General features: G+C 37.7%; 1 protein-coding gene across 1 annotated transcript in view; it reads right to left on the bottom strand.

Annotated features, from left to right (window-relative positions):
* Positions 1-1,063: 1,063 nt before the first annotated feature.
* Positions 1,064-18,412, bottom strand: part of GCH1 (GTP cyclohydrolase 1) — a 40,078-nt gene continuing 22,729 nt past the window's right edge. The window contains exons 3-6 of the mRNA XM_019645233.1: positions 15,062-15,117; positions 5,395-5,426; positions 4,348-4,432; positions 1,064-3,236 (exon numbers count right to left, since the gene is read on the bottom strand). Coding sequence (XP_019500778.1) covers positions 3,110-3,236; positions 4,348-4,432; positions 5,395-5,426; positions 15,062-15,117 — 300 coding nt within the window. The 3' untranslated portion in view covers positions 1,064-3,109. The remainder of the gene's footprint in view (positions 3,237-4,347; positions 4,433-5,394; positions 5,427-15,061; positions 15,118-18,412) is intronic.

Below are 18,412 nucleotides of genomic sequence, written 5' to 3'. Positions count from 1 at the left end.
GAGATTTATTGAAGCTGGGTGATAGGTACATGAAGGTTCCTATACTCATGCACTGTCCACTGTTGAACATGTATATTTTTTCCATAATGAAGATTAAAATAAATACAGAGTGAGTGCCTCTGGCAGGGTGGGGGCTGTCAGGCATTGACACTTGTCTTGAATTGATCTACTGAGACCCTCTCCTCCTCACCTTCAGCAGGAGGACCCAGGCCAGTCATGGTGAATCCATCTGTTCTGTGTTGACTGCCGTCTCTAAAACCTTTGGTGTCTGAAACTGCACTTTCCCTAAGTGACAAACCAGAGAACTCAGCCTGTCAATCTTTAGTGAATAAACTCAGGGGCAACACCTTGGGCTTAGTTGGGCAGCTCATTATTTTATTGACATCTGCGAGTTGTACTTTTAGGAATGCTTGATTTCAGTGAGCATTCCTATTTTGGGTGATGAGATTTGCTACCCAACAGTCTGCAGGGTCCTTCCAGGAGCAGCAGGCACTCCAGTGCCCCAGCACCCAGACATGCTGACAGTCAGTGAGGGCAGGGGACTCTCTCTGCCTGGGTGGAGCAGGGACTGGGGTGAAGGCCACCCAGAAAGAGGTCATGATGAGGTCACCAAACATTGACAGAAAAGTGGCAGCAAAACCTTTGCACCTACTTCAAAGTTTTGCCCAGGGTGGGCGCTTCCCTAGAAGAGGAAGGGAAACTTCCTTCCACTCTCTGCCTGGCTCCCTTCCCCAGCTGCTCCCACACAGAAAGCAGTGCTAGTTCTCAGGAGGCTGCAGTTACCCTAAATTAGGCTTAGGAAAACAGGGACCACTCAGATTCCTCACTCTTACCCCAGATGTCCCCTTCCCTTTACCGCAGGAGGGTGAGGGCTGTAAGACCCAATCCAAACACCAAAGGGAAACGAACAGCCTGGGGTTAATTTGTACTCCCAGTGGGATTTATACTCCAATAGCTTGATGCTGAAGGAAGGCCTTATGGAGGGGATTTTGCTAAAACAGAATACAATAAAAATAATTGAATTAATTGCTCTATTGATACTAGTGGTTCAAAAAGAAACTACTTTCACAAGAGCAAAGTCATAATACTTTAATAACTTAAATAGAATCAACTTCAGAAACATATACACACACATACATAAAATTCAAACAATTTAATTGAACAGTGTATTTAAATGCATCAAATTCTTAAAAATCTCCAAAATGGAATCAAGGTCATGAATATGAAAAAGTCACTTTGAAGTACTACAGACCAGAGTAAAAGAAACAAGGTAATTACTTTGTATTTACCAATAAGATGGCAGCCTGTGGATACATTAGAACTCTATGAGAACACTTCTAGGAAATGTTAGAGCAAAGAGTCATTAAAAAAAGGAATACAATTGATCTCAGAAAGATAAATTTATAGCTAACAATTTCTTTGGTCCTTCAAGTCACATCTGTTTTTACTTTGAAATACCAAACATGAGTTGAGTGCTTAATTCTACCTCTAAATGTCTAAATATTAAGCAGGATAATGTTTATATTAGCTTCAATTTTCAAAGGAACTCAAAATCATCCACCACTATACTTTAGAAACTCCAAATATAAAAAAAATATAAGAAATAGAAGTAGGGAAGAATTTTTTAAAGAAATATTGCCCCATCCTAAGCCAAACAGCATCAAAGTGGCAGAGATAGGATGACCAAAGCTAAAGCAAGCATTGTAGTTGATTCTTCCTAAGGTAATGGGATAAATTTGAAGAGCACTACATCAGCCAAATAAGAAACTTCTCCATGGAATAATTAATTATGTTTGTGTTTTTGCAGGGGAGTTGGGGTAGTTGATTGTTTTTTGTTTTAATTTGGCCCACACCACCCTGGTAGAGGACATTTTAACAAAATCATTAATAAGGCAACAGCTTCCTGGACTAAAAGACCTAGACTGCTTGAACAGTTACACTGAAGACAAGACCCACATGGACCACAAGGGAGACCAGTATGAGGGCTTCCGGTATTTTCTAGTAATTCCAGAAAATGATGGTGCGTCTTAACAGACACCAACAATACAGCTGTTGTTAGACTTTGGACGTAGCTCCTAACACAGTTCACAATGAGTTAATTCTGCATCTTTCATGTTCATGGAAGCTATGGTTCTGTGGGCCTGAAAGTGATGGATGCTCTCAAGTTTCTGGAATACTTAGAAAAAATATTTGATAAGATAAAAAAAAATAGTTTTGAGGCATCTGCAAGGAACACACAAATTAAGCTCCCAGGAAGCTTCCAAAGGTAGAACTTTGAGGACAAGTTATGTACAGTGTCAGTACAGAGTCTTATAAAGTTTTGCGTTTAAATAAAGGCAAAGGTATCTACACTCTAAATGGTGTGCTATTCTCATCAAGGCACAGAGAGTTAAACGTCTAAATCTCTGTATGTTGACATGAGAATACACTCGTAAACAACTCCAGGAACTAATTCCTTATACAGGATTTTTTTAAAAATAGAAGGTAGAAATGTGCCTTTTTAACTCAAAGTAAAATAAAAAACATAGATATTTCACCACCTTCCTTTGGTAACCGACATTACAACTGGACAGTTAAAAAATAAATATATAAAAAATAAAGTGTCACTGGCAGTTTAATAAACACGATTAAAATGAAGCCTGTTGAACTTAGAATTTGCAGAGCAGTGCCGCACACTGGACAGTAAATTATTTGAAGCGCTGCACCATTTCTGGTTAGGGAGTGGAAAACGCAGTGTATAGGTCATAGTTTTCTCCAATTCCCAACACTCCTTTGCTTATAAACCAAATTACTATATTATTTGAACAAAATACGTGAGTTCTTCTCCCTTCCCAGCACCCTCAGGCTATCAGAATGGCAGTGATTTTGTGCATATAACTTAAAATGTTGGCAGTTTGCTTAAATGTTGCCACTAAAAGGTGGCAGGAAGAAAGTAGAAGGCCCACCCTTTTATTAATTATTTTTATTTGACTTGCAATAAATAATTATTTAACACAGTGACAAGGAATGTTTCACGTCTGTTACAACTGAGAATGGAATGCACAATTAAGACCAGACAAACAATGCTTCTAGAAGCATGATCTGCATAGCACACGGCACACGCCGAAGTTCAGCTCCTAATGAGAGTGAGAAACTCCTCCCGAGTCTTTGGATCTTCCCGGAACACACCCAACATCGTGCTGGTCACAGTTTTGCTGTTCATTTTCTGTACCCCTCGCATTACCATACACATGTGTCTACAAAACAAGTCAACAAAGGGGGTTGAAAGGAATAGACAGTTACTGGTTTGGTTTTTAAAATAAAAAGCAGGCTGAAAAATTGAATCTGATTAAACTGAGTTCACAATGTCCACGTTTGTCACTTCTTAGATAAATTTTATTTAGAACTTTTTCTTAAGTTTCTTAGTCATATAGCTTTTATTCTTATCAGTGGTCAGGTCCTTAATGCATCCAACAGGAGGGGGCGAAATGGAATATTCTTCCTGGGTGAAAATAATACAAAGGGTCTACAGGGATAGAACAACTTCTAGATGAAAAGAAACCCAGAATTCTTACTTGATCCATCTTTGGGACCAAGGCAGCACCATGCTAGCTAAGGTGTTGCGAGAGGTATGGAAGTGGACTGGTCTCACCAGGCAGAGCCCAGAGGGCAGTGACGCCAGCGAGAGCAACAAGCTGGTGAAGCTGAGCAGCACACACATAGGAAGCCCATGCCATGCCAGGAGGACAGAAGAGAACTTGGCCCACAAGATGTGTCCAATTCTCATAATGCATTCTAACTTAAAGAAGTGTCTTCAATATTATTCAGCTTCAGCTTCAGGAGTACAGAGATTGGGGGAGAGGGTTATCACTTTGTGAGGGGTGAAATGTCTAACTATTACATTGTTTTGTACACCTGAAACTAATAATAATAATAATAATAATAATAATAATAATAATAATAAAAAGTAGTGTCTTCAGTTACCCTTCATACCCATTCTTAGCTCCCTCTATTTTTTAAACATGTGACAAAATATTAGAGAAACTCTGCTTGGAGCAACAAAAAGCTAAAGAAATCAAGAGAAGATATAAAATGCTACTGGTTGTGCAAATCACTATACCTAAGCCTATGACTCCCTACTCTTCTACAACGCCCACCAAAAAAAAAACAACAAACCTAAAACAAAACCAGTCTCCCAGGTCCTGGCTCCCATAGTGGCAACACAGTAAATGATTGCGGTAAAAGGGCTTCAGGCTCCGAGTAATAAGTGGCATCACTTCTTACTAGCAAAACCAAGCAGCACTGTATGTCACTGTCAGGCACCATTGTGACATTATTAAGGCAAACAATGGACTAGTACGGACTTACGTTGCTTCAACCACTACCCCAACTCCAGCAGGCCGTAAGGCTTCTGTGATGGCTACAGCGATCTGTTTCGTAAGGCGCTCTTGAACTGTGGACGGGACAAGGAGCTCAGTTGAAGAGTCTGATAAAAAAAACTGAAAGCTTTTCGCTGCCTCTAGAATATATGAAATCTTCAAAAAGCAGACTTCCGTGAGATTTAAAAGCCAAGATACACCAGCTTCTCCCACTTTGCTTTGTCTGCTGCCTGGGCCACAGAAGGCCCCTGCTGAATTCCCTCCGCGGCAGTACAGGTGCAGAAGAGAGCTCAGGAAGCCCTGGCGCCCTCCAGCACCACTGCAGGGAACGGGTTAGAATGGCGGGCGGCTGTCTCTCAGGTGTGCAGCAAGAACAGAAGACTGATAACAAGCACCTCCACGGAGGGAGAGCACAGCAAATGAATAAACAGCTCGCAGCAGGATTAAAAGGGAGGCTACAGTACGATTATTGAACTGTACTTAGAGCAATGCTGAAAACCAACTATTTAACCTGAATAATGTAGTACCTGTGCTGAATACACAACTCATCTTTGAAATCATACATTCACTGCAGCATTACATCTATTTGAAAGCCGACAAACTCCCAAATGTCTAGCAGAGCAGGAACTGATTACATCAAGCCACAGCACAGCCGTGCAACAGAATGCTAAACAGCCAGCAAAACGAATGAGATAATTACATGTATGTCGGAAAAAGGTTTAAGACTTTTTAAGTAAAAAAAAAGTGGGAAAAACGATAAGTGAAGCCCATTTCATATAATATGGGCCCATTTTTAAATGCAATACAAATAAATTGATTTTAAAATGTTGGTATATGCATAAAAATGTGAAGGAATGTGCAAATACAACAACGATTTCTTCTGGTGGCTTGAAATGCTGCAGACTTTTTGTTTTACATTCCTATGAGGTTTTAATTTTTGTAAGTCATATGTATTATACTTATAATAAGAACAAAAAATACTTTCCCCTTAAGAAAAAAAAAATGTTTTTCTGTAAAAAAAAGTTTTAAAATTTACCTTGTAATCTTCTGCTATAGATTTCTACAATCCTAAAAAAGAAAAGAATTGTGTCAGTTAGTCATAAATTACTTGAAGTGAAATAAATGGGTATGGCTTGCTCATAAGACTAATAGGACTTTATTGAAGCAATTGTAAGGTATGGGCAAGGGGTTCATGCTTATCGGAGGATAGAAAGATACAAAAACTACAGGGAAATGAGAAGAGGGAAGGTCCAAAGGAGACCACAACAATGGCACGGAGTGGTGCTTCCCTATGTCCCAAGAGGGAGGAAGGGAGGGAAGGAGGGAGGGAGAGAGAGACAGAATTAAGAGTACAGTTCACTTAGGGAAAACACAATTAGAGATAAACAAGTTCTAAGCTCCCGAGTCATCAATTTTGGGCCAAGTCTCAAGTATTCTAATTTATCATGTTGTTTAATCAGAGCTTAAGTTCAAGTTAAAAATAAAAAGACTATTTGTTAATTAAAAGGCAGACCATTGTCAACTACTGTACCAACTAAATCTATTAGGGTAATCAGATTAGAACTGAACAGACTTCTTCAGACATCTCTTTATAAGATAGGTCTATATAATAAGCACTCAATATGATGAACCCCGCTAAGACAAAAGCCTCCTGATCTTAGCTTATAACACAATCTGTCAAGCAATGAAATTCTCCTTTCAACATCTTTCACTCTAGCTGTGAAATGTAAAGCTGGCCATGTGAACCACCTACTTCAGAATAACAAATCACGTTACAGACCTTTTCTTTAAAATTTGGCCTTTCAGTCATGAATTTAAGTCATGACTCAATTTAAGGATTGCCTTACCTCTGAGGCATTTTAAGGCTCTTCCACCCAATATGACCCTCAAATAGAACTGACAACTTGCTCCTGATGCCTCGGTTATAGCCCATAAGGTCAACAAACGGGACACCACCCTGCTCACCACGGAGCCACTCTGATCCTTCTTTGTGTTCCCAGTAGGTAAACAACACTGAAGGGATGCAATTATGTATTTTTTTATTTTGAACAAAAAGACTGAGAAAGGATGGTTCAAGCTCCTAGATAGAAAATATGTCCTATTCTTACTGGGTCAAATTTCTGTATCTATTACTTCTGATAGTTTTCCAGGTGATTAATTTGTTATATAAGTAGGAGATGCCATCAAGTTAAATTTGTAATTAAAAATTAGTAATGTCTTTCTTCTCACAGTTATTTCTTTTTTTCTAGAGTAGAATTTCAGGTACAACATTAGACAACAGTGGTTAATATTGGGCATCCATATTTTGCCCCACACTTTAATAGGAATGCCTCGAACATTTCACTATCACCCACGATGTCTGTTTCTGGTAGATAGCCACTGTCATGCCAAAGAAGGGTCATTCATGCATACATATTGTTGAGTGCCTACTAGGCATACGATTATGTGGTGAACAGGGTCCCTATGCTCACAGCATTTATTTCTTATTCCTAGTTTATTCTTTCTTGTTTTCAATTAGAAAATCATATGGCTTCCCTGGATTTATATATATATATATATATATATATATACACACAGATATACAGATATGTATATGTGTGTATATATATACATACATATATATAGTCTCATCCTCGAAGATAATTTGTTGAGAGGTATTTGTTGGAAATAAAATGTTAGTTTGACACTGATATTTATTTGTCTTTCAATATTGCCATTGGCAAACCAATTGAGTCTAATTGCTATTACCCTGTAGGTAATATTTTTCTCTGGCTGCATTTACAATTTTGAGTACTCTGCAGTTTTCCATATTTCTTCTAGGTGGGGATTCCATTTTATTTGTCCTTTTTGGGGTTTCTTAGGCTTCCTGAATCTGAAGACTGATATTTTGCATATGCTCTGGCAACATTTTCAGCTATTATCTTCTCTAATATTGCACCTACTCCATTGCCTCTGTCACCTCCTGGAATTTCAGTTAAGGGCATATTAGATCTTTTCCGTCTTCCATGTCTCTTACATTCTCATTCATATTTTCCACGTGTCTCTCTGTGTTGCATTCTGTGCAATTTCTTCAGACCTTTCTTCCAGTTGACTGATGATTTTCGGCTGTACCTAAACTGCTATTTAGTGAGGATATTTGGGCTTTGGATTCAATTATCACTTTTTTTTAAGAAGTTTTATTCATCCTTTTCCAGTCTGCCTGGCTAATTACTCCTTTGTCAAACGTTCAGTACTCTTATTTTCTAACATACTTGTTGTATATTCTGTACCTGTTAACTCCAGAAGCTGTCCTCATTGACTGCATAAAAGCGCATCAGGGAATGTGCACTTGTTTCTGCTAGGGAATGGAAGGCTACCTCCTTGGTGACATTTTAAATTAAATTATTGGCTTGGGTTTTCTTGAGGACCACACAGGTCGTGAATTCTAATCCCAAGCCCCTGTGAATACATGTCTATTGGCTCTTTTTCCTGCTTTCCCCAGAATAAAGCCAATAGGTTAAGTGTCTCCCTAAATTGGGGGTAGAACAGGGAGGACAGAACCCTGACTTTGGCTCCAATGCTGGCTAATTCCTGTGGATTCTCACTGGAATTGCTTTGTATTTCACCCAGTGTGTGACATGTCCATATACATTATGTCTTAGTATCTATACCAAGAGGGATATCATTACAATCTAGTTTACCATACTCCCAGAGTCAGTAGTTCTCGATTTTCATCTAAACTACTTTGTATTCTTTGAGTAGACCTCCCTGGGTCATGATGAAAACAGTACTTATAGCCTGTTAAAGTGCATATACCAGGTGTGTCAAAAAAATATATACACATGACTTGTATTCATCTTTTGTTACCTGTATATATTATTACAATTTTAATACAGTTTTTTCCTTTCTGAAAATGTGTATCCATTTTTTTGGCAACCCCTGTGTGTGTGTGTGTGTGTGTGTGTGTGTGTATGATTTTTACAACTACATTCATAAGTGAAATTAGTTTATAATTTTTAAATGCTAGTTTTATCAGGCTTTATCAGGGATGAGCAGCTTCATCAAATTAATTGTAGAGCTTTTCAAGTTTTCCCATGCTCTTGAATTATTTATACCACATAGGAATTAGTGGTTACTTGGAAGTTTGAGAGAATGCCTATTAAATTGACTGGATCCAACCCCTTCCACTTCCACCCCACTCCCAACATTAATTTGACTTTTTCTAAAGGTTACTAGCTCATCCAGGTTTTCTAACTCTTGATTTATTCCCTTCTCTCTTCACCTTTGTTTTTAAAAAAGTTATTCTTAAAGATTTAAAGTTTTTGAAGCATATTTTAGTTATATAGCTTCTCATTCCAAGGTATAAGTATTTATTCTCTCAATCTGACTTCCAAGCAATCTATGATACAAGATTTTCAACATTTGGATTTATGCTTCCTATTCTTTTTGAGTTTTATAAATTAATTTTTTTATTTTGTTTTCCTTCTTTCCCATTTGTTCCATTAAGTTTGCTTTATAATTCTCTTTCTTTAAAATAATATTAAATGGTTAGTTTATTTGTTTAATAATGTAATAATTAAAGCATTTGTGGTTATAAATTTACCTCCAAAGTGTTTTTTTAAAATGCCAGCTTTGAGATATAATCAACATAAAATTGTAAGATATTTAAAGTGTGCATCAAGGTGATTTGATATACATATACATTGTGAAAGGATTCCCCCATCTAGTTAGTTAACACATCCACCACCTCACGTATTTGTGATTTGTCTGTGTGTATGTGTGTGTGTAAGAGAGAGAGAGAGAGAGAGAGAGAGAGAGAGAGAGAGAGAACAATGAACTTGGGAGTACAGATATTTCTTCAATATCCTGTCATCATTTCCTTTGGATATACACCCAGAAGTGGGATTGTGAGATCATATGGAAGTTCTATTTTAATTTTTTGAGGAATCTCCATCTTGTTTTCTATAGTGGCCGCACCAATTTACATTCCCACAAATGGTGAGTTCCCTTTCCTCCATAGCCCTACCAACACTTATTATCTCTTATCTCTTTTGATGATAGCCATTCTAACAGGTGTGAGGTGATATTGCATTATGATTTTGATTTGCATTTCTCTGATGATTAGTAATGCTGAGCACCTTTTCATGTACGTGTTGACCATTTGTATATCTTCTTTGGAGAAATTCAGTTCCTCTCCCCATTTTTTAATTGGATTATTTGTTTCTTTGCTATTGAGTTGTATGAGTTCTTTATATTATTCTGGACATTAATCCTTATCAGATATATGATTTGCAAATATTTTCTCCCATCCTGAAGTTGTGTTTTCATCTTGTAGATGATTTCCCTTTCTATGCACAAGTTTTTAGTTTGATGTAGTCCTACTTGTTTATTTTTGCTTCTGTTGCCTTTGCTTTTGGTGTCAGATCCAAAAAATCATCATGAAGACCAATGTCAAGGAGCTTAACTCTATGCTTTCTTCTAGGAGTTTTATGGTATCAGGTCTTAATGTTCAAGTCTTCAAACCATTTTGAGTGAATTTTTTTTTTATCATGAATGGCTGTTGCATTTTGTCAAATGCTTTTCTACATCATTTGAGATGATCATATGACTTTTATCCATTTTGTTAATGTGGTGTATCACATTGATTGATTTGCTGATAATGAACCATCTTTGTATCCCTGGAATAAATCCCAATTGATCGCATTGCATGATCCTTTTAGTATATTGTTGAATTCAATTCGTTAATATTTTGTTGAGAATTTTTGCATCTATGTTCATAATGGATACTAGCCTATAATTTTCTTTTCTTGTAGGGTCCTTGTGTGATTTGATATCAGGGTAATGTTGGTCTCGAAAAATGAGTTTGTAAGTGTTCCCTCCTCTTCTACTTTTCGGAAGAGTTTGAGGAGGATTGTTATTAATTACAAAATATAGCTTTGTACTTTGGATTTTATACATTGGTATACAGTGTTTCCATCATTATGACTTTCTATCATGTCAAAGGAATTTAAAAGAACTTTCACCTCTAAATAATTGGTTTTAAAAACTAACTTTGTATTAATTTCTAGTTTTCTTGTTACACAATCCTTGTTCAATTTTTTTTTAAGTTCTATTACTCTGCTTTGTATATGACTTTTGTCCATCTCAATCAAAGACTGAGAGGTAATTAGTGTTCCCACCCACTTCTTTCAGGTTTTTAGTTTCTTTATTTATTTCAGTCAGTTCCTGTTTTCTGTTTTGAACCCATTTGACCTATAAAGATTCGTGGCCACTTTTATTAGGAAAACTTCACGAAAATAAGAAGACCTGGTTTGCCCCCTTTGATAAATTTTGTCTTGATTTTATTTTGAACTTTTATATTTTTTTTAAATAAATGGGACACAGTTGGGTGCTGGATTTAACCCAATAGACATCTCACTGAAATTGCTTACTTACTGGTCTTACAACCTCTGTGCTAGGTCCTCTCTTTCGCATTATTCTTTCTCTCCTCTTCTTCCTCCTCTGGCAACTGGATAAGTAATCTGGCGACACTTTTGCAGGAAGAACTAATGGATAGTGTAATTTAACCCTTGCAAATCTTAAGAGTATTTCTGATGCCTTCATATGACTTGACTTGGCAAGCTTGACTTGACACTAGGCTGCAAATGTTCAGGTGTGGCTAAAGCAAAGAGAAAAAGTGCAGCAGGCGGTGGAGCTGGATCACCGTGGGATTTGTCAGCTAGGGTAAGGAGTCAGGACTTAATCTTAAAAGCTACAGGGAGCTATGAAGGAGCAGCAGCATCAAATCCACACTTTAGAAAAAACTTCCTAGCAGCATATGAGAGCAGAGTTAAAGACCCTAAGAGAGGAGTTAGCAGTTTAACCTATAATCCAGGAGGAACATAAGAAAAGCCCAACAGAGTGGTAGCAAGGATAGAGAAGGCAGCATGGTAACAGGAGGTCAGTGAGCATGCAACGGCAATGGGAGGATTCCCCCTCACTCCTTGCCCCAAAATACATTCCAGATGGAGCAAAGATTTCAATATAAAAATAACCCAGAAAATATGAGTTTATGTCTACATAAGCATTTTTAACTTCTGTATGGCAAACTAATACTATAAAACAAAATCAAAAGGCAAATGACAAGCCTGGAAAACTTATTTGCAGCACCTGACCTAACTGCTTTAACATTCAGGGAGCTCATATAAATCAGTAATAAAAAGGCAAGCAACCCAATGGAAAAATTAGCAAAGGTTAAGTGAGGACGTTTCTGAAAAGATTCGACCTCACTCTATTAAAGAAATGCAAATTAAACAATGTTTCACTTACCAGTTTCATAAGAAAAGTCTGATGAAACTCAGTGTTGGCAAAAGTGTGGAGAAACACATAGGCTTTATCTATTAGAGTATAAATTGGTATAATCTTTTTTGGAGAGCAATATGGTAATATCAAAAATTCAGCTACCCTTAACCCAGCAAATTTTACTCTAGTACTTTATCTTGCAAGTAGGCTCAAAGTATGCAAATATATAAAAATATGTTAAGCAAAGCATTTTTTTCCTTTTCTGACAATAGCGTCAAACTGTAGACTATACTTATTTATATGAAAGACTGGTTAAATGAATTATATTAATCGATCAAAGAAATACTATGTAGCCATTAAAAGGAACTTGGACTTTCTGAACTAAAAGATGTCCAAAGGATTTCAATGTATTTTAAATTATAAAAAAAAAAAAAGTTGTAGTATGGAATGTAGGGTATGACCTCCTTTTTTATTTATTTATTTATTTATTTATTTATTTATTTATTTATTTATTTTACTTTGTTTTGTTTTGCTAGTTTTAAAGGGCTATATGTTTGTGTTTGCTTAGAAACTTTCCAGAAGGATAGTGAAAGAAATATTGAATTTTAACTCTGTGGAATCGAAATAGAAAAGAAGAGCTCTCCCTTTACTCACTTATTTGTATTTAAATTTAACTGGTGTGTTACTTTTATAATTGAGAAAGAGGAAAAAAAGGATTTTCACTTTTTAATCTAATGCCCACCCTACTTTTTTAACTCTCTCTCCTTCACCCCTGCCCAAGTCTCATTTCTATCAATCAAATCTGCTCCCTACCCACAGGAATATGCCTTGCTCCTGCCCTCCTGTTTGCTTTTGCATATGTATTAACCACACCTAGAGGAACTTCTCTTCCATCTAGAATTCTGCTCAGCCCTCCATCTGTGGGTCTCTTCATCCCTGCCAGGCCACAGACACCTGGGATCCTCTGAACTTGGTGCTCCAGGCCAGGCATTTCTGTGGGAGCTGCTGTCTCATACGCCCTGCCTCCTTCTCTCTAGCATCAGTGCCCTTTCACAATAAATAGATTAACCAAGGCTGCCCAAGGCACTACAATGGAAAAGTCAAGATTTAATTATGTTCACTCAGTTATTCTAAGGCAAGAAAACGAATATATGTTCAATGGATTTTCAGCAACAAAAGGAATTTCTATTCAAACTAAGTTTACTCTAGAATTCTATTAGAGTTAAACCAGATCAACTCCCTTCTGGCATTTTCTTGTTACTTAAGGCTTTACTGTTTGATATTTGACTTCTGTGGCACTGAAAGGTCATTCGTTTAAAGGCAAGCATATAACAAACTTCACATACAAGATTAAAATGAACGGTGAAGTTTTCCAAACACATTCAGTTTGCTTTATCTTCATGCCCTAAATATTCTTAGTTCTTATAGGGAGTAAGCAGTTGGATAAAATCTTAGTCTTCTTTTCCATTTAATAGATCCTTTATTCAAATTTTTTTACAAAATATCTGAGAGTAACACACTCAGTTCTTTGGCTTAGTGTTCCATTTTTCCTTAAGTTTTAATCCTATTAGTGTAAGGACAAATCCCCAGGCTAATAATCAACTCTTTTGTATCATTTCATAAAAGCTTAATTTTTGAGATCTTTTCCTTTCCCTAGGAAAGGAAATAACCAAAGATTATTCCCTTCTACCCCCAAGTTACCATTTACTCCAAGGTCTCACTGGATCATTTTAGAACCCATTTCCATAAAGGGTTAACCATGGACTACACAGTGTGGTCTTCCAGAGAAAGCTCTTTACGTTAAGACCAAGGCCTGGTGTGGTCTGCCAAGCATTTTTGTAATATGAAAACTATCCACTACACACCTTTCACACACAGACAATCTGTTACAGGCATCAGCAGTACCAGACTTTCTATATGGAAAAGGTGTAGGGTTGGCAATAGAAATTGTAGTAGGACCCCCCATCACCACCAATACCCTTTTTCAGCCACCCCTGGGCACTGCCACTGGGTACAGATCACTGAAAGGTGGAAAGATGTTTCTGGATTTGTGTTAAGAGCCTTACTGCAGTGAAGCAATTAGAACTATGATACAATAACATCCTTTCTGGTGGTGAGATTGCTGACCAGGAATAAGGTCAGGAACTAGGGACATTAAATTTTTTTCTTTCACTTACTTTCTCCTTAATCCTTAAAAGAAATGACTGAGAAAGTGGAAGTGAAAACAAAAGTAAAAAGAACAGCTGTGGAAAGCAGCTAACAGACTGCTGGGTGGTTTTTACAGGTTCCAACACAGAATCGAAAAAGATCTGGACCACCATTTCAGGACTGCGGTGAATCCCAGAGTCTAAGTGGAGAAGAAACAGGAGCACATCAGAGCCACAGAATAGTCAGTTGCTCACAGAGTCATGTACTCCAGTTTGGTGGTCACTATAACCTCAATCAGGTTATCCAAAGGTTTATTTTAAAGAGGGGGAAGGGGTGGCACTTGACTGTATATTCATTACCTATTCTTTCATTTTGTTCTTAACTCTCAACACACACGCGCGCATGCGCGCGCGCATCTACCTCCCATTATTTTCCCAGGACTCACTAATTCTATACAAAGAAATTCCAAAAGAGGATATTTAGGGGCATTAAAATATTGGTTACTGGGACTGTCAGGGATATATAAACAATGACCCTCAGTTGACTTCCAGTTAAACATAGATTACCATGCTATGTATCACCACTCCTTCCTAAAACCCAAATAAAAGTGGTAGCAAAGAAACTTTTTAAAAAGCATGAACCCACAGGATAAAGAATGGAAAAGAAGGCTGTAGTAGAAAGGAGAGAAATAGGTGAGAGAAGAGCAAACATTGTCTTGGAACAGAGCTGAGAAAGCCACGGAAGGCACAGTCTTGTGTCTGCAGAGGCAAAGAAACCAGAAGTGAACTGACTGGCCCTGTAGGAGCCCAGAGAGATGCCCGGAGGGACCAAGGTACAGCAGAAGGCAGAGGCTCCAAACAGTGGTTTGATTAACAGTCTGAAAACAGCGCAGTGCAGTGCAGGTAGGCCCCTGCCCAGGTTTCCTCTCCCACCCCTTACTTTTCGCTAAGCCCCTTTAAAGGACACAGGCTGAACTGAATGCTCCCTCGGGTCCTCTCCAGCCGGAGACCAGGGAAGGCTCTACTGAGAAAGGTGTGAGCTAAGACTTCAAGGACATGCCTGTGGAAGAAGGGGTGGGAGGTGGGGGAGGAGGGTAGGCAATGGGGAAATGAGAAGCAAAGGGCATTTGTATTTCAGGTCCTCTAAGTCTGTCTCTGAGACTATAAATTTTAAGCTGCAATATGACTTCCACATCAGATCCACCCTGGTCAAGAAAGGAAGCCTGATGAGAGTCTCACTGTGTGGGGGCAGATTCTATAAACCCGTTTTCCTATCCATCACACAGTCATACTTACCTCGCAAGTTTGCTGAGGCCAAGGACTTGCTTATTAGGAAGATAACCAATATGAACCTTCAGAGAAGAGACAGAAATCATGAGCTAAGTGGAAACACAGGGCTTCCTTGTGACCAAATAAGGAAATAAGGATACATAATACACTATACTTATTATGTAATTCAGCACAATGAAAATGTATCTTTAAAACATCTAGAAGACTTAAGCCTTAGAAAATGAAGCATTTATATAAGCATTTAAAAAATTACATAAATGCAGTAAAAAGGAAAATATATAATGACTATTAATAAAATAACACATTTGAAGTATAGTCATATTTCCTGGTGACATTAAACCCCTGATCACAATTCTTAAAAGTCTTTCCTGTATTGAGGGGAAACATTATCAAGAAAGTGCAAATTATCCTGTAGCAACATTTAAATGTAGCCGGGAAAGCCTCCTTTAAATGGTTGAAACTGTAACTATAAATATGGCCATTCCACACATCACTGTGGCCTTAAAAGCCCCACCCTTTTGTGGAGCCCTGCGGCACAGAAAAAGAGGCTCCATGCCCTTTGTCGGGCATGGCGGCCCCATTTCTAAGCTCCTGAAGAGCATCATCTGCCTGATAGGAGAAAAAGGACACAGATACAAATGTGACTCCACAAGAACCTAGATCCTAAGCTCTTACAGAACGTACTATAAGGCAAAAACATTTCTATAATTTTAATAGATGCTGATTAATACCTAAAATGCAAATGTTACCTCTCTTTGAGCCACGTATTAAGTATGAGAAAACATAATGCATAGTTCTCCAAAAAGGCTAATAAAGTAAATGGTAATTTGTGGGCAATCAATTAACCTAATAGAAACTTATAGACTCATTTGCATCATGGTTTGCCAGCATTTGTTGCATTTGTTCACCTAATATTTACTGTGCACTTGAATAATTGATCTAGCAGTAATTAAGTGATTTTTTTCATCTACTAGCGCTATGCTTGGGGAGTTGGAGAATGCCAACTCATATCCTTCCTGGTCGGCAGAAAAAGAAAGTAAAGTAGCAATTGAACGTTAGGTATTTCAAAGAAAAATTAGAGTTAAAACTTTCCCATAGAACCAAGACCTCCTGTGCCACTTGAAATTTTTATACCTATAAGCAGAGCTATAATTGTGTATTGTTTGTACTATTGTTGGTCTTCCTAAAGATCCATTTAAGTCATTTAAGTATCCATTTTAGAAAACCACCACTGAATAACATATTTAAAAACAGAGTTAGCTAGAACACAAACACAAATGTGATCATAGCAGAAGGTAACAGGATATAGTGGTGCAATATTGCAATTTGTAATAAATACTACATATTTGGTCTTCATCCACAATTCTTGATTCACAGCTCCCCAAATCCTAGGACTCTCCCTATGTTGAGAGTGGAAATGCAAATTCATGACTGTATTTTGGATTCTGGTTTAAACCAACAGTAAGACAGTTGAAACAACTGGAAAAATGTAAATATGGGTTAGTTATTAGATGCTATTTAGGAATTACTGTTAATTTTGTTTATGGTAGTGCTACTGTGGATAAGTATAAAAATATTGTTTTCTAGATGTGTATTAATAATTAGTGATAAAGAGTCATGCTGTCGGGCCGGCCGAGTGGCACATTGGTTAAGAATTGGCTTGGGACACCAGCTCTGAGCAGCAGGGCTCCAGTTCAGATCCCACATGAGGGCCAGTGATGCTGCGCCCTCTACAGCTAAGATGGTGAACAACAGTTCAATTTGGAGCTGGGCTGCGGTGAGTCACTGGCGATGGCATAGGCTGCAGTGGGGCTGGCCGGCAGCCGGCGTGTGCTTTCGTGAGCTGCCGTGAGCCGCAGTGAGCAGCTGTCCAATGGCTGGTGAGCGACTGCCTCTCCCAGGAAGAGCGCAATGATAATAGCAACATGGGCCAGTGAAGCACCATCCTCCACAACTAGACTGAAGGACAGCAACTTGTCTGTTCCCCGTCCCAGATTCCCCAATGCTGTTCCCTTCCCCCAATTCCCCAGTAATAAAATCTTTAAAAAAAAAAGTCATGCTGGCAATACATACTCAATATTATTCAGTATGTTGAAAACTTTACTGCTAACTTTTTAGTTTGGTAACCAAATTGGAGTTATGTTTCTAAAAAATCTTTATCTTTTAGAGAGACATATTAGAAGATATTATGGAAAAAATAATATGATATCTAGGATTTGCTTCAAAATAATTGAATGGGAATGTCCCCTATATATAACAAGATTGGTCCTTTACTGATAACTGTTGAAGATGGTTGATGGGAACGTGAAACTTTATTATATTAGTCTTTCTATCCTATATATGTTTAATATTTTCCGTAATAAATGGTTTTAAAAAGAGAGAAAAACCACTACATAATACAAAACTTAAAAAGACTTAAAGTGCCAAGTGTTGGCAAGGATATGAAATGACTGGGACTCATATGAAAGTATATGAAGTATAAATTGGTACAACACTTTGGAATACTAAAAATCAATATCTAATAAATAAACAGGAATATAACCTATGACTTGCAATTCCATTCGTAGGTACATTCCTAATAGAAATGCATGCATATGTGCACCAAAAGAATTCTGGTAGCAGTTGAGTGAAAAGTGAAAACAGGGAAAATATAAAATGGAGTAATTTTAACCAAGCTACGTTATTAACATTATAAAGATTACAATTATGAAGGCATGAGGAAACAATTCTTTTTCTCATCTTAACTAGCCTGGGCACTTAAACTTTTGAACTTTCCAGTCATGCATCAATACCTAGGTATACACCAGTCCATTGTGCGTCAATGCCTAGACATACATCAAACCTTCAAATAACCCTCTGATTACCCCCTAAAGAACTCAGGATGTGGCTGCACTTCCTGGCACCCTGGCTCATCATCCAGGCTACCTGACATCTGACTGATAACTGTCCTGGACAAATCCAAGGGCTAAGAATTCAGGACTGATTATTTTCAAGGATATGACTTTTACTGTAAGAACTCAACTTTTCTTTCTTCTTCAGAACACTTCTGGGTTTTTGCCTAGCAGTGTTTCCAGTTTGCAAACTCTAAGACCCTTGAATAAATCTTTATCATTTATTTCTAGTTAAAAACTCTGTGCTCAGTTGACACAATATTGTTTGTAATAGCAAAACACACACACACACACACCAGAGAAAAACAGCACAAATATCCACCAAGAACAGAATAGATGAATTAATTGTAGTATGTATGTACAATGGGATAATATATAGCAATGAAAATAAACAAACCACAAGGACAAGCAATATCATCAATGACTCTTACAATGTGGAGCAAAAGAAGCCAGACACAAAGAGTAT

The sequence above is a fragment of the Hipposideros armiger genome, unplaced genomic scaffold (genome assembly GCF_001890085.2).
Source record: "Hipposideros armiger isolate ML-2016 unplaced genomic scaffold, ASM189008v1 scaffold_5, whole genome shotgun sequence".
Classification (NCBI taxonomy): Eukaryota; Metazoa; Chordata; class Mammalia; order Chiroptera; family Hipposideridae; genus Hipposideros; species Hipposideros armiger.
The sequence above is the reverse complement of the archived record's forward strand: the minus strand, read 5'-3'. Positions and strand labels throughout refer to the sequence as shown.